This window comes from Pseudoliparis swirei, chromosome 9 (genome assembly GCF_029220125.1).
Source record: "Pseudoliparis swirei isolate HS2019 ecotype Mariana Trench chromosome 9, NWPU_hadal_v1, whole genome shotgun sequence".
Classification (NCBI taxonomy): Eukaryota; Metazoa; Chordata; class Actinopteri; order Perciformes; family Liparidae; genus Pseudoliparis; species Pseudoliparis swirei.
In genome coordinates this window covers 2,640,700-2,668,136 of record NC_079396.1, presented here as the reverse complement: position 1 = coordinate 2,668,136, position 27,437 = coordinate 2,640,700, and the positions used below count along the sequence as shown (strand labels likewise).

Genomic DNA, 27,437 nt, shown 5'->3' with positions numbered 1-27,437 from the left:
TTATTAGTATGATTCTTTTTTAATCAGTTTTCTGAAACGCATTTGCTTTGCTGATGAAACATCGCACATGAACACGATCCCAGAGGGGAAAAATCCACATCTGGCAAAGACGGTGAGACGCGGATGAAAAGGTCGACGCCAGCGCACGCGCTAACGTACAAGATGCTAACGTAGCTTAGCATCGTGAGTGGGAGGCGCTCTGGACTTTGAGTGGATCCGACCAGTTGTTTGGGTTTTCCCGCGACGGCGTGAAGCCGCTAAATATTCCTCCGATGAAGACGAGGTGGCGCCGCGGTGAGACGCCGGACTCACGTTTAAAGGAGGAATGATAAAAAAAAAAAGTTCCATTTATTGACGGACAGAGAACTTCTACTGGCTTCGAGTCCCTTTGCCCTCAAATAAAAGAGGCGTGAGTTCCTTCGGCCAATAGAATGAGTGGGCGTCGCCCTCGCCGCCGCCGCCGGTGATGACCATCAGGACTTCTTTATTGTCCAATTAAAAGCGTCTCCGGGTGAATGGAACACAACGAGAGAAGTGTTCGGCTAGGAGTTCAGGGGGGTTGATAGGGGGACCTTCAGAGACCCAGAGACCGAGAGACCTTCAGAGACGGAGAGACCTTCAGAGACCGAGAGACCTTCAGAGACCTCCAGGGACCTTCAGAGACCGAGAGACCTTCAGAGACCTCCAGGGACCTTCAGAGACGGAGAGACCTTCAGAGACCTCCAGGGACCTTCAGAGACCGAGAGACCTTCAGAGACCTCCAGGGACCTTCAGAGACCCAGGGACCTTCAGAGACCTCCAGGGACCTTCAGAGACCGAGAGACCTTCAGAGACCTCCAGGGACCTTCAGAGACCTCCAGGGACCTTCAGAGACCGAGAGACCTTCAGAGACCTCCAGGGACCTTCAGAGACCCAGGGACCTTCAGAGACCTCCAGGGACCTTCAGAGACCGAGAGACCTTCAGAGACCTGCAGGGACCTTCAGAGACCCAGGAACCTTCAGAGACCTCCAGGGACCTTCAGAGACCCAGGGACCTTCAGAGACCCAGGGACCTTCAGAGACCTCCAGGGACCTTCAGAGACCTCCAGGGACCTTCAGAGACCTTCAGAGACCCAGGAACCTTCAGAGACCCAGGAACCTTCAGAGACCTCCAGGGACCTTCAGAGACCTCCAGGGACCTTCAGAGACCTTCAGAGACCCAGGCTCTGGACCAGCGGGGTGCCGCGGAAGCAGAGGGCCAGGAACCCGGTGCCCAGCAGGTCCCCCAGGGCGGTCAGGTAGGGGATGGAGAAGTTGTCGGGGTCCAGGCTCCGCCTCCACATCATACGGATGATGAGGTCAGCACAGTAGAGGAGGATGGTCACCTGTCGGGGGGGGAGTTACAAATTAGAGAACACAAGACTAAACAAAAGATATATGCTCCTGACCACCAGGGGGCTCCTCTGGTTGTATAGAAGTCTATGCTTCATGTGTTAAAGCTGCATTCTCTCTCCTGACCACCAGGGGGCTCCTCTGGTTGTATAGAAGTCTATATAATGACTACTTCCCTCAGTAGACATTGTAAACATGAGTTTCTCAGTCTCTAGTTTCCAGTGTTTCATGAATGCATCACCTGCAGCAGGGCGGCACATAGGTAGCAGAGGGCGAAGGCGGCGCTGACGGGCGCCTCGTCGCCCTGCAGCAGAGAGATGGCGTAGAGGAAGAGCAGCTGACCCGGGACCACCAGCATCAGGAGGACCCGCGCAGACTTGGAGTTCAGCCCTGGGAGACACAGGGGGGGGGGGGGGGTAATTAGTTAACTGAATATATATTATAATACATATTCATATGACAGTGAGATGAGGCGCCGTGTCACCTGAGGAGAAGAAGCTGGCGTAGGGGTTGGGCCAGTGCTGCCTCATCTTGTAGGGCAGAACCCCCGGGAGGCTCCAGAAGTGGAGGTAGGTGGAGACGCGGCTGGCCTGGATGGCCACCAGGTTACCGCCCACTCCTAAAAGGGGCGGGGCAAAGAGCAAAAGGAGGTTACTGCCCACTCTGAAAAGGGGCGTGGCAAACACAAGGTTGCCGCCCACTTCTCCAGGGGGCGGGGCAAAGAGGAGCAACCACTTTCCTTCCATGTCAAAGGACAAAGACTCGTAGTTTTCCCCCACGGAGATTCATTTAAAAAGAGCCGATATTGTTTTGTTCATCCTCATAAATCATCTGAGACGTGAGAATCCAGAGAAACCAGCGGGCCGTTTCCCCGCCGCGGCAAACAGAACCAACCAGACAGCGACACGAGAGCCGAGCTCAACACGGCGCGATCCGAAAACAACAAACAGAAGACGAACGCCTCGCTGATCAAGAGGAGGAAACACGGCGAGGGATGAGCAGCGAGAGGAAGACTCATTTGTCATCAAAGTTTGACAGTTGTCCTGCCTTATGGATCTGATCCGTCTCCATGACAACCGGTTTGTGTGGTCAGCTTTATTCCTGCAATGAAGATGAAGATGAAGAAGACTCTTGAGCTCTCGAGGACGATGTGACGGGACCGTTGAGTTGTGGGCCTGGAGCCGGCTGTTCGGCCAATAGGGATGAAAGACTGGACACTGGGCTTTGTTCTGGAGCCGGTGAGAGCCCACGGGAGAACTCCAGAACCATTAGAGCCATCAGAACCATTAAAACCACCAGAACCATCAGAACCGTTAGTTATTGTTTGATGCTGTGGATGACAACCGTTTGGTTTCTCTTTTGTTTAGTGAATTTTGGTTTATGTGGTTTGGATTTTGACGTCTTTTCAAGTTGTTTTTGTACATTTCTTTCTCTTGAGATGATGATGATAATAATAATAATTTAAAAAAGTTACATTTATAAAGCGCTATTCAAGGTAGGGGGAAGGGACATAGAGAGAGGCGAGAGATAGAGATGGGGAGAAATAAATAGAAAGGGAGGGGGAAGGAGAGGGGGGGAGAGAAAGAGATAGAGAGGGAGGGGGAGAGATAGAAAGCGAGAGATGGAGAGAGAGGGAGAGAGAGATAAAAAGAAAGATAGAAAGAGAGAGAGAGAGATAGAGAGGGAGGAGAGAAAGAGAGAGAGAGATAAAGAGAGAGAGAGTTAATGTGACCAGACAGTGATTTTATTTCTGTGTAAACATTTTGTGAATTTTGAATCTTTCTTATTTCAACCTCCAGGGAGGAGAGACGTCTCCTCGAGGCCGGCACCGCCGCGTAACATATGAAATGAATAAAGAATAAATATAAATTATGAAATAAATAAAGAATATGAAATAAATAAAGAATTATGAATAAAGAAAGAATATTTAATAAATAAAGAATATTGAATAAATAAAGAACATTAATCTCTCCTGCTCACCGTTGATGACGGGCGTGAACACCGCCATGCCCTTGAAGTTCGGATCGCTCACCGTCCGGTCCAGGATCAGTCCTCCGAAACTGGGCAGACAAACAGACGGGAGTCAGACCCACGTGTGACGATGCGTTTGCTCATCTACCTCGACCGCCTCAGATTCTAACCGGCACACGTCATTCAAACGGCACTGAGTCTAATGAGCGGAGGTCACCTGCTGATGGACATGGCCACGATCACGGGCTGCCACCCCGAGCGGAGAACCTCCCGGATCTGAGGACTCCGCCGGGCCACCAGAACCCAGAGCGGGATCAGAGCCAGGAAGCCCAGGCACACCAGGGGGGACAGGTACCACACGTCTGAGGAGGAGACGGTCATCAGACCCACACAACCAGGGAGGTTCCCTCTGGAACCAAATATGGTTCTTCAGAGTGACGCCACAGAAGAACCATATCTGGTTCCACAAAGAACCTCTAAAACCAGGGTTCTTTAAAGAACCAGTTCCTTAAAGAACATGTTGCTTCTCATCGGACTTTAACGTCGATGAGACGTTCTACGTGTGGCCGCAGGAATCTCCCATCATGCATCTGGGTCCCTCACCGATGTACTCGTAGAGTGTGCTGCTGACCCCGGCCAGCAGGGACAGCGTGATCAGATCGCCCAGGCTGGCCGCGATGGGCGTGGCCACGTTATCCGGGTTGATGCCCACCTTCCTGGAGCCGAGGATCACGCCGATCATCACCAGGCCTATGGGGGGGGGAGGGGGAGATAGAGAGAGAGAGAGAGAGAGGGAGGGAGAAAGAGATAGAGAGAGGGAGGAGAGAGAGATGGGGGAGGGAGAAAGAGAGATATATAGAGAGGGAGAGGAGAGATAGAGAGAGAGATAGAGCAGGCATGAAAACGGGTCAGGGGTGAAAAAGGTGAGGAGGATAGGCGCGCGGGGGGGGGGGGGGGGGGTGCTGATGGTGACTTCCACGAACATCGATGTTGGACGTTGTATGATAATCTGTAGGTCCTCCATTCTGACACCAAGTCAGTGATCGGGCCCTATAATACTATAATAATAGTAATATTGTGTATAATATGGTCATTCATGAACCAACTTCCTTTTGTTGTTGTTGGCGTGAACAAGTCTTCAAGTCTTGTGCTCTGCTGAGCCATGAGTCTGTTCCTCGAGTCTGTTCTGCCTCTACCTGGTTGTCACGATCTTCTATACCATACCTGCCATAAATATCATGATACAATACCATAAAACAGTATACCATAAATACGATACTGGTATATTTATCTATAATAGTAATAAATAAAATATCTGTATGGTTCACTTTTACCAACTTTTTCAACACTTAACAAATAGCAGTAATATTAGTATTAATACAGCAAGATATTAATGAAACTACATGGAGCCGTCATAGCATTGATCAATGATTATACACTATGAGGCCGTTAGTCTCTGACCAGAGGATACAGAGTTCATCAGGATGAGCAGCTGTAGAGTTACAGAACTTTACAGACTGAACTTAAACATTTCACTTCTGGCATCTTTTTTTATTTTTATGTTTAAAGCCGAAAATTCCGCCACTTAACGCCCCTCTGTGAGCGCTGCGCTGGTGCAAACAGCTTGACACGGAGCAGCGCGTGCGCTCTGATCGCTCTTTTAATGAAGTATTGAGACTAAAAATATGCTAAATCACATCGCTCTTAACGTACGGGTACTTTGTTAGCATCTCTCCACCGTGCAGCGCGACAGCAGCAGAAGTAGCGTCTAACATTCAAGCTAACCTAAACCACCAAACGCTGAAGACATCTTGACGCTGATTGGCCGAGACGCGACACGTCCCATCAAAGATGTTTTATTGCGAAGAGCAACACTTCACACTTTCTCCGCGTCTCACTGCAATCTCATAAACGCCGGCCGGCCAATTGACCCCCCCCCCACCCCAAAACAAAAACTCTTCGGATCTACACGATTCACGTAAGTCACCTATTTTGGTTTCAAAACGGCGAATTTCGCCGAAAGGTGAGGGATTCTCATGCCTGTAGAGAGTTAATGTGACCAGACAGAAACGATGGAGGGCTTTTGTTTTGAAGTCTCTTTCCACTCGAGGCGCCGTGGAAACGTTAAAGTAAGAAACGCTTTTTAAAATCAGCTTCAGAAGAACAGAGCTGCTTTGAGAGCGGCTGAGGGGTCAGAGGTCAACGCCCTTGAGGCGAGGACTCACCCAAGGAGAGCGCGGCGAAGAAGGCTGTGGTGATGCTGCTGGCGCAGAGCACGGCGGCCTGGTCCAGCTCCACGCCGCCCCGGGAGAACGAGCCCAGCAACACGGCCGCCACGGCCGCCAGGAAACCCACCACCGTCGCCTGGACCTGGGGGGGGGGGGGTGGGGGATGACGTCATCAGAGACAGAGCATCTCTTCTTAGTCTGGACCGTCGAACAGGAAGCAGCCTGACATGAACTTATTGTTCCAGAGGTTTAACCCACCGACTGAAACCAGGGGCATGAACAGAAATTGGGGTACTTTTTGAAACTTGTGAAATAACATTTAACCTTTGTTAAAAAAATTATAAATATACTTATTTAGACTGACAGTATATGAGCAACGGTCATAAAAATGGCAATGATTAGACTATTAGGCAATAATAACACGATTAGCCAGTAGTCTACAGATTCAAAGTGTTTTCTTAACAGAAAACATAAATCAGACGATAATTTTCAATTTTATTTTCATTTCTTTGTGGTTATTCATTGTTATTACATTTTTGTTCAACAACTATTAACAATTATAACTTATTTCTTATTTCAAAATTATGTTTATTGATTGTGTGTGTACCTACCGAGTTGAGGAACACAGATAGAACAACAACAGAACTCTATAAGATAATCATGATCATCAGAGGGGGGCGTGTGTCGCCCCTCTAGTGACATCAGGTGCAACATCAGATTTCTTCGGGCCAGTTTTCCCGACGCCGACAGGTGTGTGTGTGTTACCTGTATGAGCGCCAGGTTGCTGCACACCATGGTCCACTGGGCCCCGGGGTCGTCCAGCTGCCCCGTGTTGGCCTGCGCACAAAGGACATTTAAAGGTTCCACTTCCAGGTGAGGTGGTGTTTCTGTGTTCATGGGGAAGACTTTGGGAGGGGGACAGGTTGGCAGTGGAATGTCCACAGGAAGAAGTAAAAGAAATAAGACAGTAACATTAAAGTATTACTTAGCCTACACGTCCCTTTACAACAGCAAACTACTGGGTTCCACGTGTTTATAAACACATACCGGTGAACCTCGAGGAGGACTGTTTTACAACTCCCCCAAAATGTGAAAAAGGGCAACAAATGCAGATATTGAGGGATTCATTGCAGCGCCCCCTAATGGTTAAAGATTATGAAAGAATGAGGAGAGGTTCAGGGACGCCATGTGGACACAGGCTGGCAATTTGGTGAGGATAGGACAAGTGATTTGGAAGTTATGCGTCTTCACATATTACCCGAGACCAGGGGTGTCAAACTCGTCTTCACCGTAGGCCACATCAGCATCATGGCCGCCCTCTTAAAGGGCCGGAAACACTTTATAAAACTCCTCGAACATGTTGTTAAATGACTATTTGCATTTGATTATTGTTCATTTGAGTGTGGAAATAGTGTACATAAGAACATTTCTCTAATATTATCACATAATTGATTTGAAACCTTCAAAATAAAAGCACAGGATATTTTTCTTAAATTTCTTGAAGAGAAGGTGATCGCGTGTCTTTCAAGCCGTCAGGGACCACATAAAATGACGTGGTGGGCCGGATTCGGCCCGCGGGCCTTGTGTTTGACACCTGTGCCCTAGACCTATGATATTTTACAATATTTTGTTTCTCCTGTCTTGGTACTCAGTAACGCTCCAATTAACGCTCCAGTAACGCCATCATGTAATTACCGTACATGATGGCGCCGCGAAAGGTCGCCTCGGTGTGTTGGTGCGCGATGTTTTTTATTGTTTTCGTTTTAAATACTGTTTTCTGCTGGGATTCCCAGAGCTCTTTCACCAGAGAAGAGCTCTTGAACATCAGGGGAACAACTCCAGCGGATTTACTTCCAACGTTTTTAACTTCTGTGGAGTTACTGGACATTTTTGTAAAAGGTGTGCTCACCTTCGCCCACGTGGTGAAACGCCGGCGGAGAGGGAAACGTTCGGGAGCGCTTGTTCGGCTACGGAAACGGGGATCTCGTACAGCGCTGCCGGGCATATTTCTCCAACGTCCGCTCACTGTGCAACAAACTGGACGAACTCCAGCTGCTGGTGGGAGAGACAGAGACTTCTCCTCATCCTCCGTTCTGTGTTTCACGGAATCATGGCTTAGTGGCTCGATACCAGACTCTGCGCTCCAGCTCGCTGGCTTCCAGCTGTTCCGAGCGGACCGGGTCACGGAGCTCTCCGGTAAAAAAAAGGGTGGAGGAATCTGCTTTTACCTCAACAACGGCTGGTGCAACGACGTAACGGTGATTCTACAGCACTGTTCGCCGGACCTGGAATCTTTTATCATTCACTGCAAACCCTTCTACTCCCCACGTGAGTTCGCTTCATTCATCCTGGCCGGAGTTTACATGCCGCCGCAGGGAAACGTGCACGAGGCACAGCGGACCCTCGCCGAACAGATACGGTGTGTGGAGCGGACCTTCCCGGACTCTTTAGTTATTGTACTGGGATTTTAACAAAGGAAACCTCAGCCACGAACTCCTAAATATAGACAGTTAATTAAATGCCCTACCAGAGAGAAGAGCATTCTGGACCACTGCTACACAACAATCAGCAGGGCCTATCACGCCGTCCTTCGAGCTGCACTGGGAAACTCTGACCACGTCATGGTTCATCTGATTCCTCATACAGGCAGAGACTAAAGCTCTGCAAACCTGTGGTGAGGAAGTTCAAGAAGTGGACCAGTGAGGCTCTGGAGGATCTACGGGCGTGCTTGGACTGTACTGACTGGGATGTCTTCAGGACTGCTACCAACAGCCTGGATGAGTACACAGAGGCTGTAACTTCCTACATCAGCTTCTGTGAGGACAGCTGTATTCCATCCAGCTCCAGGGTGAGTTATAACAACGACAAACCCTGGTTCACAGCGGAGCTCAGGAAGCTAAGACTGCAGAAGGACCAGGCATTCAGGAGTGGGGACAAGGACCTGTACACAGAGTCCAAATACAGGTTTAGCAAGGCGGTGAGAGATGCTAACGACTGTACTCTGAGAAACTGCAACAGCAGCTCTCAGCAAACGACTCTGCTTCTGTCTGGAGAGGGCTCAGGCAGATCACCAACTACAGGCCCAAATCACCCCACTCCATGAACAATGTGCTTCTGGCAGACGAGCTCAATGAGTTCTACTGCCGCTTTGAAAGACAATGGAGCAGTCCTGAGACAATCCCCACAGCCCCACCACCAAGCCACAGACCATCAGCCCACCCCCCCCAGCGCATCAGGGGCGCACACCTCTGGAGCACCCTGCATCAACTCAGCGACGCCTCGTCATCCTGGAGAGAGTCAACAGGCTGTTTAAAAGCAGAACCCCGCAGCAGCGGGCCCGGACTCCGTCTCCCCTCCACCCTGAAGCACTGTGCTGACCAGCTGTCTCCGTGTTCACCGACATCTTCAACACCTCCCTGGAGACATGCCACGTTCCAGCCTGCTTCAAGGCCTCCACCATCATCCCGTCCCCAAAAACCCAAGATCACAGGACTCAATGACTACAGGCCCGTCGCCTGACCTCTGTGGTCATGAAGTCCTTGAACGCTTGGTCCTGTCACACCTCAAGACCATCACCGACCCACTCCTGGACCCCCTGCAGTTCGCCTACAGAGCCAACAGGTCTGCAGACGATGCAGTCAACATGGCCCTTCACTACATCCTCCAGCATCTGGACTCCCGAGGAACCTACGCCAGGATCCTGTTTGTGGACTTCAGCTCTGCTTTCAACACCATCATCCCGTCCCTGCTGCAGGACAAGCTCTCCCAGCTGCACGTGCCCGACTCCACCTGCAGGTGGATCACAGACTTCCTGACCGACAGGAAGCAGCACGTGAGGCTGGGGAAACACGTCTCAGGCTCCCGGACCACCAGCACGGGTTCCCCCCAAGGCTGTGTTCTCTCCCTCTGCTGTTCTCCTGTACACCAACAGCTGCACCTCCAGTCACCAGTCCGTCAAGCTCCTAAAGTTCGCGGATGACACCACCCTCATTGGACTCATCTCTGGCGGGACGAGACCGCCACAGGTGGGAGACTGACCACCTGGTGACCTGGTGCAGCCAGAACAACCTGGAGCTCAACGCTCTGAAGACAGTGGAGATGGTTGTGGATTTCAGGAGGAATGCAGCCCCACCCGCCCTCTCATCCTGTGTGACTCTGCCGACGCTGTGGAGTCCTACCGCTTCCTGGGCTCCATCATCTCCCAGGACCTCAAGTGGGAGCTGAACATCGGCTCCATCTCCAAGAAGGCCCAGCAGAGGATGTTCTTCCTGAGGCAGCTGAGGAAATTCAACCTGCCAGGGAAGATGATGGTACAGTTCTACACGGCCATCGTTGAGTCCATCATCTGCTCCTCCATCACCGTCTGGCACCCTGCAGCCACAGCCAAAGACAAGCGCAGGCTGCAGAGCATCATCCGCTCGGCCGAGAGGGTTATCGGCTGCAATCTGCCTTCCTCCAGGTCCTGTTCACTTCCAGGTCACTGAAGCGGGCCAGAAAGATTGTCGCCGACCCTCCCACCCTGGACACTCCTGTTCGAGTCCCTCCCTCGGGAGGAGGCTGCGTCCATCATGACCACGACCTCCCGCCACACCAATAGCTTTTTCCGACGGCGGTCGGGCTCATCAATGGACCCCGGGACTGACTGACTGTCACCCCCAGGACTACCACCTCTTCTTCCACCTTCCTCTCTCCTCCTTCTTCCCGCTCCTTCCTCTTCCTCCTCCTCCCTCTTCCTCCCACTCCTCCTCCCTCCTTGCGTTGATTGTTGTTTGTCATGTCCAAATGTTGCACCTTCCACCAAAAAAAATTCCTCGTTTGTTTGTGAAAACATTCATTCTTTGGCAATAAACCTGTTTCTGATTCTGATTCTGATTCTGATTATAAATATTACAGAGAAGTGTATTTCTAGGTTCTTTATTCCCTAACCTCTACACTCCTTCCCTTGTTCCTACAGACAGTATTAAATTGGTTTAGGGGACATTTCTTTCAACATAATGATGGCGTTAGATGCAGCTTAAATAAAAGAAGATTACAATGCAAAATGTGAGAACTCACAGGAAGGACCTTCCAAAAAACTGCGAAAAATGAATTTCTAGACAACTGCACAGGACCGACTCCTAAAGCGAGCGCTCAGTATCCGCCTGAATAATTGAACACGTTGCATCATCGTGACTAATTGTACTGCAAGGAGCGAGCGGAAGCCGGCGACTCGGCTTATTGTTGCAGTAGACCTCCGACGAGCTGGGAAACAGACGTACCACATCATGCGATATCACAGGAGACCGTCCTGTGGGTCAGACTCGGCCCGAACCCTGACCCTACGCCAGGGAGTTGAGTTACTGATACACAGGGAAGAAGGTCGTCCTCATTGCATGACGACGGTGTCTTACCGCGGTGGAGAGGCGAGCAGCCAGGGTCATCTCCAGGTTTCCTTTGAGTCCGACCAGCGCCGGCACCAGGATGAACAACTCTGTTATCACCTTGAACACCTTCCAGTGCTGGGGAAGACACACACGGTCACACTGAATTACAGTGCTTTCAGCTTGAAGACTAGAGAACGAGAAGACTAATCTGCATCACATTGGGTGGTCGAGAGGTCCCAGGGACCTACTTCTGTACTTTTCACACGTAGCCACTTTACAATTGATTCTAAAAATCAATACGAAGCAAACAAACTGTTTACTGGCATTCAACCAAAGTCTGCTCAAAAGTAATTGGTCAATATTACTCAGAGAATCAGTTTATGGAGATTACATTGACCGTAAACCTCAAAATCAAATCAGTTCGATTTAAATCCAGGTGGGTCGGGTTTAAAGAGATTCACCACGAAATGTAAGAACCAGGCGGCAACCTTCGGTTCTTCAGAGGGAAGCGAGAGGGTCTTAAAACCTGCATTCTCTCTCCTGACCACCAGGGGGCGACTCCTCTGGTTGTAGAGAAGTCTATGCTTCTGTTCTTTGTCGTATTTGATCATCATTGGTTCCCTCTTGCATTGTCTTTCCCAAAGAGGCTGCTCCAGCTGCTCCTGAACGCATCATCTCACTCTTCCGGTAAGCTTTGGTTGCCAGCTCAACAGCGAGCATGACTTCTTCTTCTCTCCCTCCCGCTCCCTCTTGCTCAGTGTGTCTCATGTATAGTTATCCCCCTGCCTCCCTTAATGATAACGATACATGCAACAAGTGTAGTTTATTTGCTAGGTTGGAGGCAGGTCTAAGTGGGTTAGATGCACGGCTCCGCGCTATCGAAGCTCAGACAGCTATGCTAGTTAGCCCGCCCTCTCCCGTAGCCGGCGCGGAGCTACAGTCAGCTGTTAGCTGTTCCCGGTGGTCCCCGAGCAGCCGGGATCGTGGGTAACTGTTCGCAGGAGTCGTAAGTCTACACAGAAGCCCGCTGTGCACCAACCACTTCACGTTTCGAACCAGTTTTCCTGCTCAGCGACACACCGCTGAGGAACACACCCTGGTTATCGGAGCTCTATAGTCAGGAACGTGAAAATAGCGAGCCCGGACCAGAGTCGTGTGCCTCCGGGGCCAGAGCGGGCGACGTGAGTCTTGTTTGAAGCTGCTGGCTAAGGATAAGCGGAGATACAGTCAGATTGTAATACACGCGGTGGTAATGACGCCGAGCCCGCCGCTCGAACTCACTAAAATTAATGTGGAATCGGTGTGTGCTTATGCCAAGACGTTGTCGGACACCGTAATTTCTCTGGCCCTCTCCCAAATTTGCAGACAGACGAATTGTATAGCCGAATGTCGTCTTTCAACCGCTGGCTGTCGAGGTGGTGCCCAGCGAATAATGTGGGCTACGAGACAACTGGAAGACTTTCTGGGAAAACCTGATCTGATGAGGAGGCGGCATTCATCCCACGTTGGACGGAGCGTCTCATTTCTGCGAATATGACCAAGTTGATCACCGGACTTAATCTATGACAACCCAGGGTTCAGATCAGGAACCGGGAGCAGAGTTGTAGTTTAACACCCTTCTCTGCTCTTCCATTCGAGCAGTTACCCACCCTTGACTTTAGAGTAGAGACTGTGTCTGTCCCACGGCCACTTCAATTAAATAAATCAAAAGTAAGCAGAAGAGGAGTCGTACACAATAACCTTATACAAGTTAACACAATTATTTCAGCAGTGCAACAAAATAGGTCTATTAAATGTGGTCTCCTAAATATTCGATCTCTGTCATCTAAAGCTGTGTTACTGAATGATTTAATATCAGATAATCACATTGATTTATGTTGCCTAACTGAAACCTGGCTGAGCCATGAAGAATATGTCTGCCTGAATGAATCGACTCCTCCAAGTCATATTAATACTCACATTCCTCGAGGCACCGGTCGAGGAGGTGGAGTAGCAGCCATCTTTGAATCAAGCCTATTAATTAATCCTCAACCAAAATTACACTACACCTCATTTGAAAGCCTTGTTCTTAGTCTTTCACATCCAACCTGGAAAACACTACAGCCAATTCGATTTGTGATTCTGTACCGCCACCAGGTCCATATTCAGAGTTTATATCTGAATTCTCAGAATTTATATCAAGTTTGGTTCTTAAAACCGATAAAGTTATTATTGTTGGAGATTTTAATATCCATGTGGATGTTGATAATGATTGCCTTAGTGCTGCATTCATCTCCTTGTTGGACTCGATTGGCTTCTGTCAGAGAGTACAGAAACCCACTCACAGCTTTGGCCACACGCTTGATCTTGTTCTTACTTATGGCGTTGACATTGAGCATTTGACCGACTTCCCACAGAATCCTCTTCTGTCAGACCACAACCTCATAACTTTTGAATTTATACTACCGGAGTGTACTCCGTTAGTCAAAAGTTTCTACACTAGATGTCTAACTGATAGTGCTGTAGCTAAATTTAAAGAAGCGATTCCTTCTGTATTTGATTCGATACCACGTCTCAATATAACAGAGGACTCCTGGTCTAACTTTAGTCCGTCCCAGATTGATCATCTTGTTGACAGTGCCATAGGCTCTCTGAGAATGACACTGGACTCGATAGCCCTCTGAAGAAGAAGACAGTGAGGAAGAGGAGGTTTGCTCCTGGTATAACCCTCAGACCCGCAAACTGAAGCAAGCGTCACGAAAGCTTGAACGCATATGGCGTCAACTAATCTCAAGAATCCCGCTTAGTTTGGCGAGATAGTCTTAAAACATATAAGAAGGCCCTCCGTAATGCCAGAGCAGCCTATTACTCATCAATAATAGAAAAATAAAAACAACCCCAGGTTTCTCTTCAGCACTGTAGCCAGGCTGACAGAGAGTCACAGCTCTGTGGAGCCGAGCATTCCTATAAACCTTAGTGGTAATGACTTTATGAACTTCTTTAATGAAAAGATTTTAACTATTAGGGACAAGATTAATAATCTCTTGCCCATAACCAGTGCCAATCTGTCCTCAAGTGGAATGGCCTTGGAAACCGCTGTATGCCCTGGTGTATATTTGAGGATTTTCTCCTATCAACCGTGACCAATTATTTTCAACGGTTTCTACTTCAACACGTCTACCTGTCTCTTGGACCCCATCCCGACGAGGCTGCTTAAAGACGTTTTGCCTTTAATTGGTGGCTCTCTATTAGATATTATCAATGTGTCTCTGCTAACAGGCCACGTACCACACTCCTTCAAGGTGGCTGTTATTAAACCTCTCCTGAAGAAGCCCACTCTGGATCCAGAGGTATTGGCTAACTACAGACCGATCTCTAACCTCTCCTTCCTCTCCAAGATCCTTGAGAAAGTGGTCGCAAATCAGTTGTGCGACTTTCTACATCATAATAGTTTATTTGAGAAATTTCAATCAGGATTTAGAAAACACCACAGCACCGAGACGGCACTGGTGAAAATTACAAATGACCTCTTAATGGCAGCAGATAAAGGCCTCCTCTCTGTCCTGGTCTTGTTAGACCTTAGTGCTGCATTCGACACCATTGACCATGACATCCTGTTACAGAGACTGGAGCAGTCGATTGGCATTTCAGGCACGGCACTAATTTGGTTTAAATCCTATTTATCAGATCGATCTCAGTTTGTATTTGTAAACGATGACGCCGATCACCACCAACGTTAATCACGGAGTTCCACAAGGTTCTGTGCTTGGACCAATTTTATTTACCTTATACATGCTTCCTTTGGGCAATATTATCAGGAAACACTCCATAAACTTTCATTGTTATGCAGATGTCACTCAACTATATTTATCGATAAAACCAGAGGAGAGCAACCAACTCTGTAAAATTCAAGCATGTCTTAAAGACATAAAAACATGGATGACCTGCAACTTCTTGATGTTAAACTCAGACAAAACCGAAGTAATTTTAATCGGCCCTGAGCACCTCAGAGATCAATTATCTGGTGATGTGGATTCTGTAGACGGCATTGCCCTGGCATCCAACACCACTGTAAAGAATCTTGGCGTTATCTTTGATCGGGACTTGTCCTTTAACTCCCACGTAAAGCAAATCTCAAGGACTGCATTCTTTCATCTACGTAATATTTCAAAAATCAGGCACATCTTGTCTCAAAAGATGCAGAAAAATTGGTTCACGCGTTCGTTACTTGAGACTGGATTACTGCAACTCCTTATTAGCAGGCTGCTCTAATAAATCTCTTAGGTCCCTCAGTTGATCCAGAATGCTGCAGCTCGTGTTCTCACTAAAACTAAGAAAAGAGATCACATCACTCCTGCACTAGCTGCTCTGCACTGGCTCCCAGTAAAATCAAGAATCACTTTTAAAATTCTTCTCTTAACCTACAAAGCCTTGATTGGTGATGCTCCATCATATCTTAAGGAGCTTGTCGTACCATATTGCCCCACTAGAGAGCTACGCTCACTAAATGCGGGACTACTTGTAGTTCCTAGAGTCTTAAAAAGTAGAATGGGAGCCAGAGCCTTTAGTTATCAAGCTCCTCTTTATGGAACCAGCTTCCAATTTCAGTCCGGGAGGCAGACACAGTCACCTCGTTTAAGAGTAGACTTAAGACCTTCCTCTTTGACAGAGCTTATAGTTAGGGCTGAATCAGGTTCACCTGGTCCAGCCCTTGATATGCTGCTATAGGCTTATAGCTGCCGGGGACGTTTTAGGATGCACTGAGTACCTATCTCCTCTTTTTCTCTCCTTAAGGATGAATTTTCATCTCTCAATCACACGTTTCTAACTCTGCTTTCTCCGCGGAAGTCCTTTTGACTTTACGTCTCATGGGGTCATCGGACCCTATGAGACGGCATAGATCTATCTGCCTGATGGATCGTCTGGGTCGTGGAATTCCTGCTCATGACTACGCCACTGTCCTGTTGAGACTCCGCCCTCCTCCTCCCCACCGCCATCTGCCTGATGGATCGTGGAGGTCTCCATCGTGGAATATGCCTACTATGAACTATTCATACACTCTGTCATATTCATTGAATGTATTTTAACTCTAAATCTGTCCTTCTGGTCACATGACATCTATTGCATCTGTCCATCCTAGGAGAGGGATCCTCCTCTGTTGCTCTCCTCCAGGTTTCTTCCCTTTTTTCCCCCTGAAGGGTTATTTGGGAGTTTTTCCTGGTCCGATGTGAGGTTTTGGGGCAGGGATGTCTATGTGTACAGATTGTAAAGCACTCCGAGACAAATTTGTAATTTGTGAAATTGGGCTATACAAATAAACTGAATTGAATTGAATTGAATGTGTTAAAAACTGCATTCTCTCTTCTGACCACCAGGGGGAAAATCATAGAAGTATATGCTTCATGTGTTAAAGCCCCATTATGTAGTTTTTCCCTTTTAGCGCCCCCTTCAGTTTTTGAGGTATTTAACGTTTACTTCAGTGTCGTAAATACCCAGTTACGATAGATGCAGCCTCGCATACACTTGTATTGAGTTGGGATCATGTGTTGTCCTGTATTATAATTATAATTATTATTATTGTTATTATTTGTACGTGTCACGGGTTATAAAAGGTGACGAGGGGGAGGTGACGCAAGGGTTTGTTTGGAGCGCGCTGACAGGCGCGCTCCAAACATGCTGATGGAAATGTCACTCTTGCCTGTCTTCAAAACTTGAGAGCCCTGCTAATACGAAGACTGCGCAGGAACACTGAACTGGGCCCAGCACCTACCGGACTAGGGTGAAGTAGCGCGAGGATTGAACGCGGCGCCTCGCCACGTTTCCGCCTGGTCGGTCAGCTGTTTGCCGGCTTTTGGGGGGGTGTGCGCGTGCAGTCATTTACTTTTGTTTTGGGGGACTGCAAAGACTTTGGGACTGTCGGGATCCGGGGATTATACTTCGTTTTGAGTGGGTTTGATTGTTTGTAGTGTATGTGTTCATTTTGGGGGCTTGCAGATGCATTGAATTTGATTTAATATAATAACATTTGGGTTTCCGCATATCGACTGTGTGTTTTTCTTTTACGACCATTTGAGCAGAGAGTTAACACCAGAATTCGCAGATCCGCCCATTCCCTTTTTTTTTTGCGTATTGTACCTTTTCCCCTTGATTGAGTTGCTAAGGGCGAATGAAACAACATAACCAAAAGAATGACAACATTTAGTTGAGATGAAATACCGATATACCTATATACGTTGTTTTCTAAATGTTTGAATATGGAGTACGTGTGATCGAATACAATATTGTTGACAACACCAAAAAGCTACATAAAAAAGCTACCCTTATACTGTAGCTGCGAGCGTGGAGTGGCACTATATGACATTGCGTAATCACTGCCAGAAAGCAGGTCGAAGTACATCCGCCCCGGAGCGGGCGGCTCCAGAATCCTACATAGCGGAGTTATTTCCCCACAGACCCCCGATGGCGGAGGCGCAAATCGCCATATTAAAAGTCATTGTAGCAGCACAATTTTTTTCAAGCTGTTATTTTAAGGTACAATTGTGACATAATGTTACTTTAAAGCAGCATTATCTTTACTGACCACCAGGGGGCGACTCCTGTGGTTGTAGAGAAGTCTACGCTTCATGTGTTAAAACCTGCATTCTCTCTCCTGACCAACAGGGTGCAAATCAGAGAAGTATATGCTTCATGTGTTAAAGCAGCATTATCTTTACTGACCACCAGGGGGCGACTCCTCTGGTTGTATAGAAGTCTACACTTCATGTGTTAAAACCTGCATTCTCTCTTCTGACCACCAGGGGGCAAATCATAGAAGTCTATGCTTCATGTGTTAAAGCTACATTCTCTCTACTGACCACCAGAGGGTGACTCCTCTGGTTGTATAGAAGTATATGCTTCATGTGTGAAAGCTGCATTATCTTTACTGACCACCAGGGGGTGTCTCTTATATTCAGTCCACGGACAGTCACCCTGAAACCACAAGGCCTCCGGCCACGCTACCTCATGGAGGCATAAACAGCATCTCCAGCCCACAGATGGAGCCTCTGAACCGCGTCCCTTATATCTAGTCTAGACCAAGCCAGTAGAAATACTTTTCCTGTCTCCACATCTGAGAACATCGCCTGACGCCGTTCTGCAGAGGTTCAGTGGGTTTAGAAGACGCACAGTTCAGAGTCGGCCTCCAAATTTTCTCACTCCAACTCTAGTTGGCAGGTCCGAGATGGCTTTAGATCTCTAAATAGATCCACGTATAAAATAACGGCGAAGCTGCCAAGACGAGAATGATGTGGGGCAGAGGCAGGGAGCGAGGGAATTAAAGATGAGAGGAGGAAGGAGGGTAAGAGTGTCAAAGATAAGAAGTTGTGTTATAACGTTTAAAAATGTCCTGGAAGTATGAATATGATCAGTGATTCAGCTAAACTGAATAGAAATGGGTGTAATGATGTAGGGAAATATTTAGCTGGTTTTTTATTGTTTCTAATAATGTGTCTTTGTATGAACTCGACAAGATTAATCTAGACTAGCTTTTATATTGAAGCGGGTGAAGAGATTCAACTGAAGGCCTCCGTGACCTCCCAACACAGAGGACTACTATGCTCCTGAGGATGGATGAGGATCTGGTTTAAGGAGGTTAAACAAGGCCACGAGAAAGAACGGAGGGATGAGAAATAGCATCGTAAACGTTGAGGTTTTGTGTGTGTGTCTATTTATACCAGTGGTCGCCAACCCGTCGATCTCCAAAATAAAATGAAAATAAAATCAGAAACACATTGTTCCTCGTTCTCGAACATTTTCTGAAGTGTCTTCTGAAACGTTTTCGTCCTGACTGGAAGATCGACGTCAGAAAAGATCTCCGCCTGATTTTAATGAACGCTTGAAAGCGGGTTCTCTGACAGCCGTGTTCTCAGCTGTGCTCCCCGAGAGAGGGGATGCGTATAGTACAGTTGGGGCGCAGGGGAAATGCAGAAAGACCTTTATTCATAACTTTACACAAGTTCAAAGTACAAGGACATACAACTACCTCATCAATAAATAAATGTGGTAATGCCTGTACCTTAGTGTTAATGTTTACGTTACGACATTAACAAATTACGTCTGCACATGCGCAACTGCCGAGATTCTTGGCGACTTGCCAGGTTTTACCTCCGTGAGTTGGGCTTTTCTGCTGTTGTCCTTCAAAACAAAAGCTCAACATTGAGCTTTTTTTCTTGTCTGATGGAGCAATCTGGTTTACTTGAAAGTGATTGCAATTGTATTTATTCTATTATTTGAAAAAGCACAGATGCAGGAGTCACAAATGGTGACTCTCATATATATTATTATTATAATGATTTAAATCTGAAGATGTCTGTAGAGCTGATGTGAACATATTCACCAACGGGCTGACTTCAGAACCAGTCCCAGATGAGACAACTTTCATGAATACCAAATTTGCCCCGAAAAACTCGTCAGTGAAGTTGAGAAAATCACCAAATAAAAGACCAGGAGCTGGATTACTGACAGACAGCTGACAGACTGCCTCAGACTGTCTGTCTGTGCTTATGAACTAACTACAAGCTCACAGACAGAGTTCAGTCACAGCCGTCACACTGACTGGAGTCACATGACTTGATGGCATTATGATGAGAGCTGAACTTACATGAGTTGCACTGACTGATCATGTTGTCAGTGTCGTGTTGTAATGTAAACAAATACAACATTTATATTGGTAGTTCATCCAGCTGCTCATTGCAAATGTTTTTTTTCTTGTTCATATTGTGTGCAGTGAACAAATATCTTACTTTTTATATTGCACTTAAATTCTGTGTTCCTGGTCTCATCAGTTTGAAAGCTGGACCAAAGTGTTTTGATTTCATTCAATTAGAATTAGGCCAAATAAAAAGCCTCAAGTCATAATTCCAGTCTGGACCGTCGTTTCCTCGGTATTATAGGTAGATCTTGCCGGTCATGAAGGCGGAGGTCAGGGATCTTGGGCTCAAAAAGGTTGGTGACCACTGATTTATACCATTGTTCTCACGTTCCGGACTGATAGTAGGGAGACTATCTCGGGACATGGCCCACTTCTGATGCAATAGTGCTGATGTTTGAGTGCGGTAGGCAAAAAACCTACTCTAGATTACTCAGGAAAAAATAATCATAATAATTGCCGTATCATTGAGATACAACAGAACAGTTCAAGCTATATTTTAGGTCTATATTTTAGTCTTTTCGTTGACAGAAAAATGCAGATAATTATCTATGTGAATCCAAGATAGCAACGTTTCGATGCTCTCTCTCTGACCTGTTCCTTCACCCTCCAACGACTCATGAAATGAACGGCTCCATCCCAGGGCTCTCCTCTCCCCACATCTAAATGTGATTGGGTAATCTCAGAGGTGGAGGGAGCTCCATCTGTCTAACGGAGAGCACGCCGTCATCGGCGAAGCAGGACGAATAAAAGTCGATCGGACTGATTTCAGTCGATCGGATTCTGTCCACCAATTTAACCGTTTGTTTTCCCGTAACTCTTCCCTCAAAAACAAAAGCTGTTTCATGTGTGCTAACACTGGAACCGGAGGGTGGGCACTATGCATAAAATGAAAGCAATGCCCAACTACCCCCCCAAGTAGCATTCAAAGTCCATCTGTCTCCTTCACTCGACTGCTTGTCCATGCTTTTCCTTTTTATTATTCGGTCAACATCCGTCTGCCACACACCTCTCTGCATTAATAAATCACCCGTAACACTACTCTAAACCATTGACCCGTCTAACCACAGGGATCGTAAGGATCTCAACAAGTCTATGCTATACCGACTAAATGCGTCTGTAGTACCGAGTGGCGAAAAACTGTAAAGGACCAAAGACATTGCCAATCAAATGCATTCTCGACGTCCTACTCTTCTTCTCTACTTTGGTTAGACATTCACATTTTTATACATCGTGAAAATGATTGTACAGTAGGTCTTATTCGTTTCTGTGGACTCCAGGAAGATTAGCTGCCGCTAAGGCGTCAGCTGATGGGTTTCCAGTCAATAAACTAAACTACTGTAGTTGCGCTTCAGCCCAGTAACCTTGAAATTAAGTCCGTACTGGATGTCGAGGGCTCGTAAGGTCCAAATCCGATCTCAACAAGTAACTATACCGACTAAATGCGTCCATAGTACCGAGTGGCGAAAAACTGTAAAGGACCAAAGACATTGCCAATCAAATGCATTCTCGACATCCTACTGTTTGTCTCTACTTTGGTAGGACATTCGAATTGTTATATATTGTCAAGATGACTGTACAGTAGGTCTTTGTTGTTTCTGTGCACCCCAGGAAGATTAGGGTTTCCAGTCAATAAACTAAACTAAACTACTGTACTTGCATTTCAGCCCAGTAACCTCGGAATTAAGTCCGCACTGGATGCTGAGCGCCTGACGATTTACTTCCAATGCAACCTTTCAGACCCAGAGCAGTATGTGGAGAGGCAGAATGTCGGGTGTGTCGGGTTGTGACGATGAGTCGATGCTCATTCGACTTTTACGCAAACGATGGTGATCAGGTGTCATTACAGACCTGCAACCAACTTTTTAAACAAACGTAACTACGAACTTTCCCAAAACTTTTTTAGCGATAACCCAACGTTTTTGTCTGGCGATTTGGAGGTTAATTGACATTTGAGACAGAATTTAAACATTTAAGAACTATGGCTACTTTTCTTTAATAAGAAAAATGGATTTCTTAAAATAAAAGTACGGTAAGAAAGGTTTAAAAAATATATCTTGGTTTTGGAAACTTGGTTATCGCACTAGTATCTATTCATCTATCTATTAATCTCTCAAAAACAATTCCACAAATGTATTTTTCATACTTGTATAAGGTCCATAACAATACCGGCGGAGACCAGTCCGAGCCCCGACACCAGGTACGGCACGATAACCTGGGCGGCAATGAGCCAGGAGCTCTCGGGTATGAATCCATGTTCGGACCGGGTCAACTTCCACGTCACGCCACGCAACTTGTTGCCGTGGTAGCGAAGCTCCAGCTCCAGGCGGGTCACCACCATGTTGGACTTGGGGGTTGTACTTGAGCACTCAGTTCAACATGGATCACATGGCGAGTCTAAAGCGGATCCAAGTACAAAGGGAAAAAAACCTGCTTCCGATGTGTCCAATAAAGGAAACTTGAGTTTGAACCTATCCAAACCAAAGTGAGCAGAGCAGTGGAGAAGAAACAGAGCGACGTGGTCGTCCGTGGTTTGAAGACGACGAGGACAAACGTGATTTGTGAAACGCTCTCGAAGAATTTACAAAGAAATGGCTTTTTCACTTCGATCCTTCTTTCTCTAATGAAGGAGTAGAACAGCTGCCTCGAGTCCTTTCTACCTCTGAGGAAAATTGGATGAAAGGTAATCGGCTACCGGCCATGTCCTCGGACGTTTCCGAAGTAAAATAAGTACAGGATCGTCAGTTAATTTCCCGTTTGTTCAATTGCTTATCCGTTTCCCAAGACAACGTCAAAGTTAAAAGGCTTTGACTGTAATTTGGGGGCAATGGAGGGCAACAGCTTTGGCCCAGTGGTGAGTCAGCAGTGACGAGGTATCCATTCGTCAGCCCTGAAGACCGTCAACACCATTTCTGACTCATCGGCCACCGATGGTCGTCTGCATCCACATCAAAGTCAAAGTCGTTGACCGAGCTGCCTTCTCAGGTAAAGGCCGGTAAGACGGCTTCGACATCCACGCAGGTTAATCCCGAGGAACGAACCCATTCTCAAAAGTCCACTTCATCGGATCGACTCCAGAAAACCAATCGATGGGAGTTTCGAAGCCTTGGAGGAGTTTATCAATCTGTTTGACCTCCAGCCTGAAATCCGCTTGACCTCCAGCCGTATCTGGGATGTGACGGTAGACGCTCGCGGTGACAGCCGGATGATTGACGACCCCGAAAAAAAGGTCTAGAGAATTGGAAGCTGCGGGATTCCTCTGGGAGCTCCTCTGTTACGGCCGGCTCGAAAAATGAGGGTGAGGAGTATGAGAAAAGAACAACAACAACAGCAATGACTAAACAAACAAAAGAGTTCCGTGACGTCGGGAAGAAGAGATCCGACGAGCTACACCGGCAAGATGCAGCAGCCGGCTTCTGGCAGGCTGGAGTGCTTCCCTTCCTCCTCCCGTCAGGGTAGTCCTGATGCCTCTCTCCCTCTCTCCCTCTCTCTCTCTGCTCTGCCGTGACGTAGCAGAAGAAGAGGCAGGACACATTCAAACTCACGAAGCAACCGGCTTACGACCCCCCCACCTCTATTTCTTACTGCTTGTCTGCCTCTCATCCTACCTCGCTCTCCCTCCATGTGACACCCCCCCCCCCCCCTCTCTCTCTCTACATCGTGACTCATTCTTTTCCCCCATCCCGTCCATCCACCTCCAGCCTGCTGTATTTGCGTCGTGGTCCTGTCGTGAAAAGGTCCCGGTGCCGTCGGCGTCCTTCAGACCTTCAGGTTGGCGTTCTGGCCCCGTGTGACCACACGTCGCTCCCCTGGACTACAATATTGATTTCAGGGCCTTTTGAGGTCACAAGAATCTCAGGATCACGTTTCCCTCTCATGCAAACGTGCTTCTACAATTCAGACACGTTCTCTTTCCAATCGTTATTCATTTGAACTTTAACTTTTTTTAGCTTCATGCAAAAGAGACTCCCGTCACTAGACTGTTACGGGTGGAACATTTCACTTATTTATTCATGTAAACCATCAAACTCATGTTTGATGAAGAGGAGGTTTGACAAAAAGAGTATATTTAAGCAAGGAAATTATTCTTCCATTCATGTAAACTCTCTACTCAGAATAACCGAGGCGGTCCAGCCAATTGAAGTTTGCACTTTCACAAAGTCTGGAGACAAAACTTTGGAGCCTACATTTCCCACAATGCAACTAAACCGCAAAGGCATCATGCAAAGACTAACGAAGACTTCTCCTGATGAGTAAACCATTCAGACTTCAGAAACATGGGGTGAGGAGTAGAACGAATAATAGACTTTAAGAATCAAACGGACGGAATCCAGGAAGTAAACAAGCCGCCATTACTGCAAGAACACGTGGCGTCAAGGACCAATCAGCAATCAATGGCGGGCAAATTAAATGGCGTTGAAAACCAAGCTTAAATCTATTATAATATTAATCTATCACGGGTCGAAATAGCACATTTCCAATAACTTGTTAAATTAATAATTACAGGTCAGTTAATTTGCCACTGACTCCCTCCCTTCCTTCCTTCCTTCCTCCCTCCCTTCCTTCCTCCCTTCCTTCCTCCGTGCTCAGCGTAACAGGACATGGGAGTCACTGAAGCTATGACAACAGGAAGTGATTATTGAGACGAGATCACGGAAACGATCCCGGTTGCTCGAGAGAAATGCGTCTTTATCCTTTTTCAGATTCCCTCTTTGTCCTTTCATGTCCCCGTGAGACAAAGGACCCAGACACAACAATGACCACTTGTCCTCCCGTCCGATGCGGGTGGGTAACGGACACCGCCGGGGAGAACACTACGGCTATAATAAAAAAGATACAGGCTGTGGATCCAGTGTATTTATTTTATTATATATATATATTTATTTATTATATATATATTATATATATATTTATTATATCTCTATATGTATATTTATTATATCTCTCTATATATATATATATTTACAGTAAGTGTCTCGACCTTTGCTGCTTGTGACCAACTTAGCAGATATTTGACGTGGCCACTAGGGGGAGCTTCACAGATACGGTCATCAACATTCTTAAATACAGCAGCTCAGTTATTAACACAATTTATTAATGAATGAATCCATACATAAAAGTGGGTTCCTGGCTGCCGCTCAACCTGAAAGAGACGCTACAAATGAAGAATAGACGATTGGCCCGTAATACCAATGAACTTTTAACTTCTAGAATCCTAGTAAAGGAATTCTAACAACAAGTTCACAACAATGTATTGATGTTCTCCATCTCCTCACCTGTACGTTGTCCAGCACCATGCCGGCCATCACCATGCCCATGCCGGCCAGCAGGTAGGGGAACAGCACCTGAAGGCAGATGGCGACGGAAGACTCCTCCTCCAATTTGACCACGGACGCTTTCGGCTTCTCCGCCGTCGGCTTCCCAGGAGGCTGGAGGCCGGACAGGAAGAGGTCATCTTGGGCGGCGGCGGCGTTGGGACTCACGCTCGGGCTCTTCGCCTTGGAGCGAGACTTTTTGTTCTTTTTCCTCTGGCGGGTCTGTTGCGTTGGTGGTTTATCCTCCCCGGGCATGATGGCGGAGGTGGCTATGGCGAGCGGGGCGGCGTCGGCTTAATCTGCGGGTACAGATTAAAAAAATGAATACATTTTCAAAAACTATTTAGACAAGCATCTTGAGAAAGAAAAGTCCATTTTAAAGCTTGAATTTACCAACAAAATAAACTTTAAAAAAATGAAATGTGGTTCTTAAAAACAACACGTGGCATAGACACTGCAGCAGAACAAAAATATAGCGGATAACCTTATAAAATAGGAAAATCAATAATCTAAAATAACATATGTTAATGACAGCGGTGTTGTACGGAAGAAATATAAAGTTGTACAGTTTTCCTTTAACTTCCAAAGAGTTGGTATAACCTAGAATATTCTATACTTTCCTTTACTTCCTTGATGAAATGAGTTAAAGGAGAACGTTATATTACCATTTATATTCAAATTTAATTATAGACCTGCATTATTTAAGATTTTAGCCAATAGTTTTATTTTCAACTCGTCTGAATTTACTGCTTTTTGTCAGTGAGGTCAAATGTACGGCCCGTCCCCCACATTTGTTTCTTACATTAATGTCACCATTTATTATAATGACTATTCATTTATTAGCCTGGTGACTGTGTATCGTACAGTTAGATATCTATATATCATTTTCTATAATTCAATTAAAACAATGGGGTGTCACTGATTCTTAATATTACTCGCCAGCTTCCCATTAGTAGATCTAATAATCTCTATTGCATTACTGATTCATTGATTTATAATATTTTACGAGTCTTTTGACTCTTTTGTTCACAACTGTGTGAAACCCTTGAAGTGGTTCAATCAAAGTTATTTTGTAAAGCCCAGATTAAGCTTTACCCTGACCTTTGACCTCACATCGGATCAGGAAAAACTTCTAAAAAAATCCCCTTTAAGGGAATAAAAAGGGAGGAAACCTTCTGGGGAGCAACAGAGGAGGATGGATAGATGTCATGTGACCAGGTGAACATACACATGCAATACACGATATAAATGATTCATATGAGTCCTAACATACACAATGCACAGGTGCTCAGCTCTCAGAACACGTGGTAAAATACCAACGATGACGTGTGGTTCACCCTCACAATCTTTAACACGTGTGTGGTATATTTACATGAGGAACATTTGGGAAAACCTTTGAAAATGAGAATATCTGACGTCTAGTTCAGAGCTTCGTGGTCAGGACAGAACATATGGGATCACCAGTTAAAAGTATAAAGTGTATTATTGACACACAATAACGGCTTCAAACGACAACACAACGCACATGTTTACACACAATGTCCAAAAAAAATGTCCAAAAAGTGTCCGCAGGTCCATGAGATCCGCACCGCGCCTGTTGACGTCCACGCCTCCCCCGCAGGCTGCCATGTCCAGACCATAATGCCACGAACCCCGTAACCATGGTTATACAAATAGATGCTTTCCTATTGGATAAACACAAGGAGTAGCCCCGCCCCCCTGGCGGAGCTCGGGAGCAGCTGAAGACATCTGGATATGTCAAATATATCCCAACATGATGCTTTTTTAATTTCTTATTATTATCAAAACATTAGTTGATGTATTTTAAATTTCTGTTACCATTATCATAATATAATGATATTATAATTATAAATGTTATACATATTTTCCCACCGTGTCAGGCAAGGGGTTCAAACCTCAACCTTTCAGAAGCCCCGCCCCCCCAATCAGCCGGATTGCAGTACAGCAGATTGTGACATTTTGAAAATGAGGGGGGAAAAAAATATATATATATATTACAATATATTTATATTTTACAGAACATGTAAAACAATTAAATCACACTAACAGTCCCCAGAACATTGCGGGGTTGCAACTGAGCGCGACCCCGAGTGAAGCCAGCGGCAGCTGTCCGAGGCATGCCCGGCTACAAGCCCCCTTTCCCGGCGTGCCCCCGGCTGCCCCCCCGGTAGAAGACCCGCGCTCGGTGCTCCCGGGGCTCGGAGGGTCCGGGCCGAATAGAAAAGCCCGAGTTACGCACCGCGGGGAGAAGTTTCCTCCGCGTCGGTGTCGTCCTTACCTTTAATTGTCTCCAGAGCTTGTGAGAGTGAGCGCGCGCACGGCCGACGTGAAGCCCCTCGAGCTCTCCAAGAATAGCCGCGCGCGCATGCTTGCTACGGCGTGCGCGTGTCTATATTAAGGCCACATGTGTATGTTTCTGTTTGCTCGTGCAGTTTAGAACATACGACTGTGCGTAAAGAGCAGGGTGTGCGTGCGCGCGCGCGCGTGCACATTATGGCACCGT

The 27,437-nt window shown here is 46.8% G+C and overlaps 1 protein-coding gene across 8 annotated transcripts; it reads right to left on the bottom strand.

Annotated features, from left to right (window-relative positions):
• Window positions 1-27,424, bottom strand: LOC130199316 (solute carrier family 41 member 1). 8 transcript variants are annotated; one of them, XR_008832800.1, is made up of 12 exons: window positions 27,213-27,424; window positions 24,875-25,212; window positions 10,961-11,068; window positions 6,336-6,407; window positions 5,568-5,712; window positions 3,946-4,092; window positions 3,560-3,704; window positions 3,352-3,431; window positions 1,856-1,990; window positions 1,613-1,761; window positions 673-1,364; window positions 1-616 (listed from the first exon to the last, which is right to left on the bottom strand). XR_008832800.1 is itself a non-coding variant. In XM_056422707.1 (12 exons), the coding sequence occupies exons 2-11, from the start codon at window positions 25,166-25,168 to the stop codon at window positions 1,191-1,193; spliced, it is 1,449 nt and encodes a 482-aa protein (XP_056278682.1). In that variant the 5' UTR covers window positions 25,169-25,212; window positions 27,213-27,424; the 3' UTR covers window positions 1-1,116; window positions 1,185-1,190. The 8 variants fall into 8 exon arrangements, 3 of the variants coding, with proteins under 3 accessions (XP_056278682.1, XP_056278681.1, XP_056278683.1); XR_008832801.1 differs by having other exon boundaries at window positions 1-720; window positions 787-1,364; XR_008832799.1 differs by having other exon boundaries at window positions 1-758; window positions 807-1,364.
• Window positions 27,425-27,437: the final 13 nt, after the last annotated feature.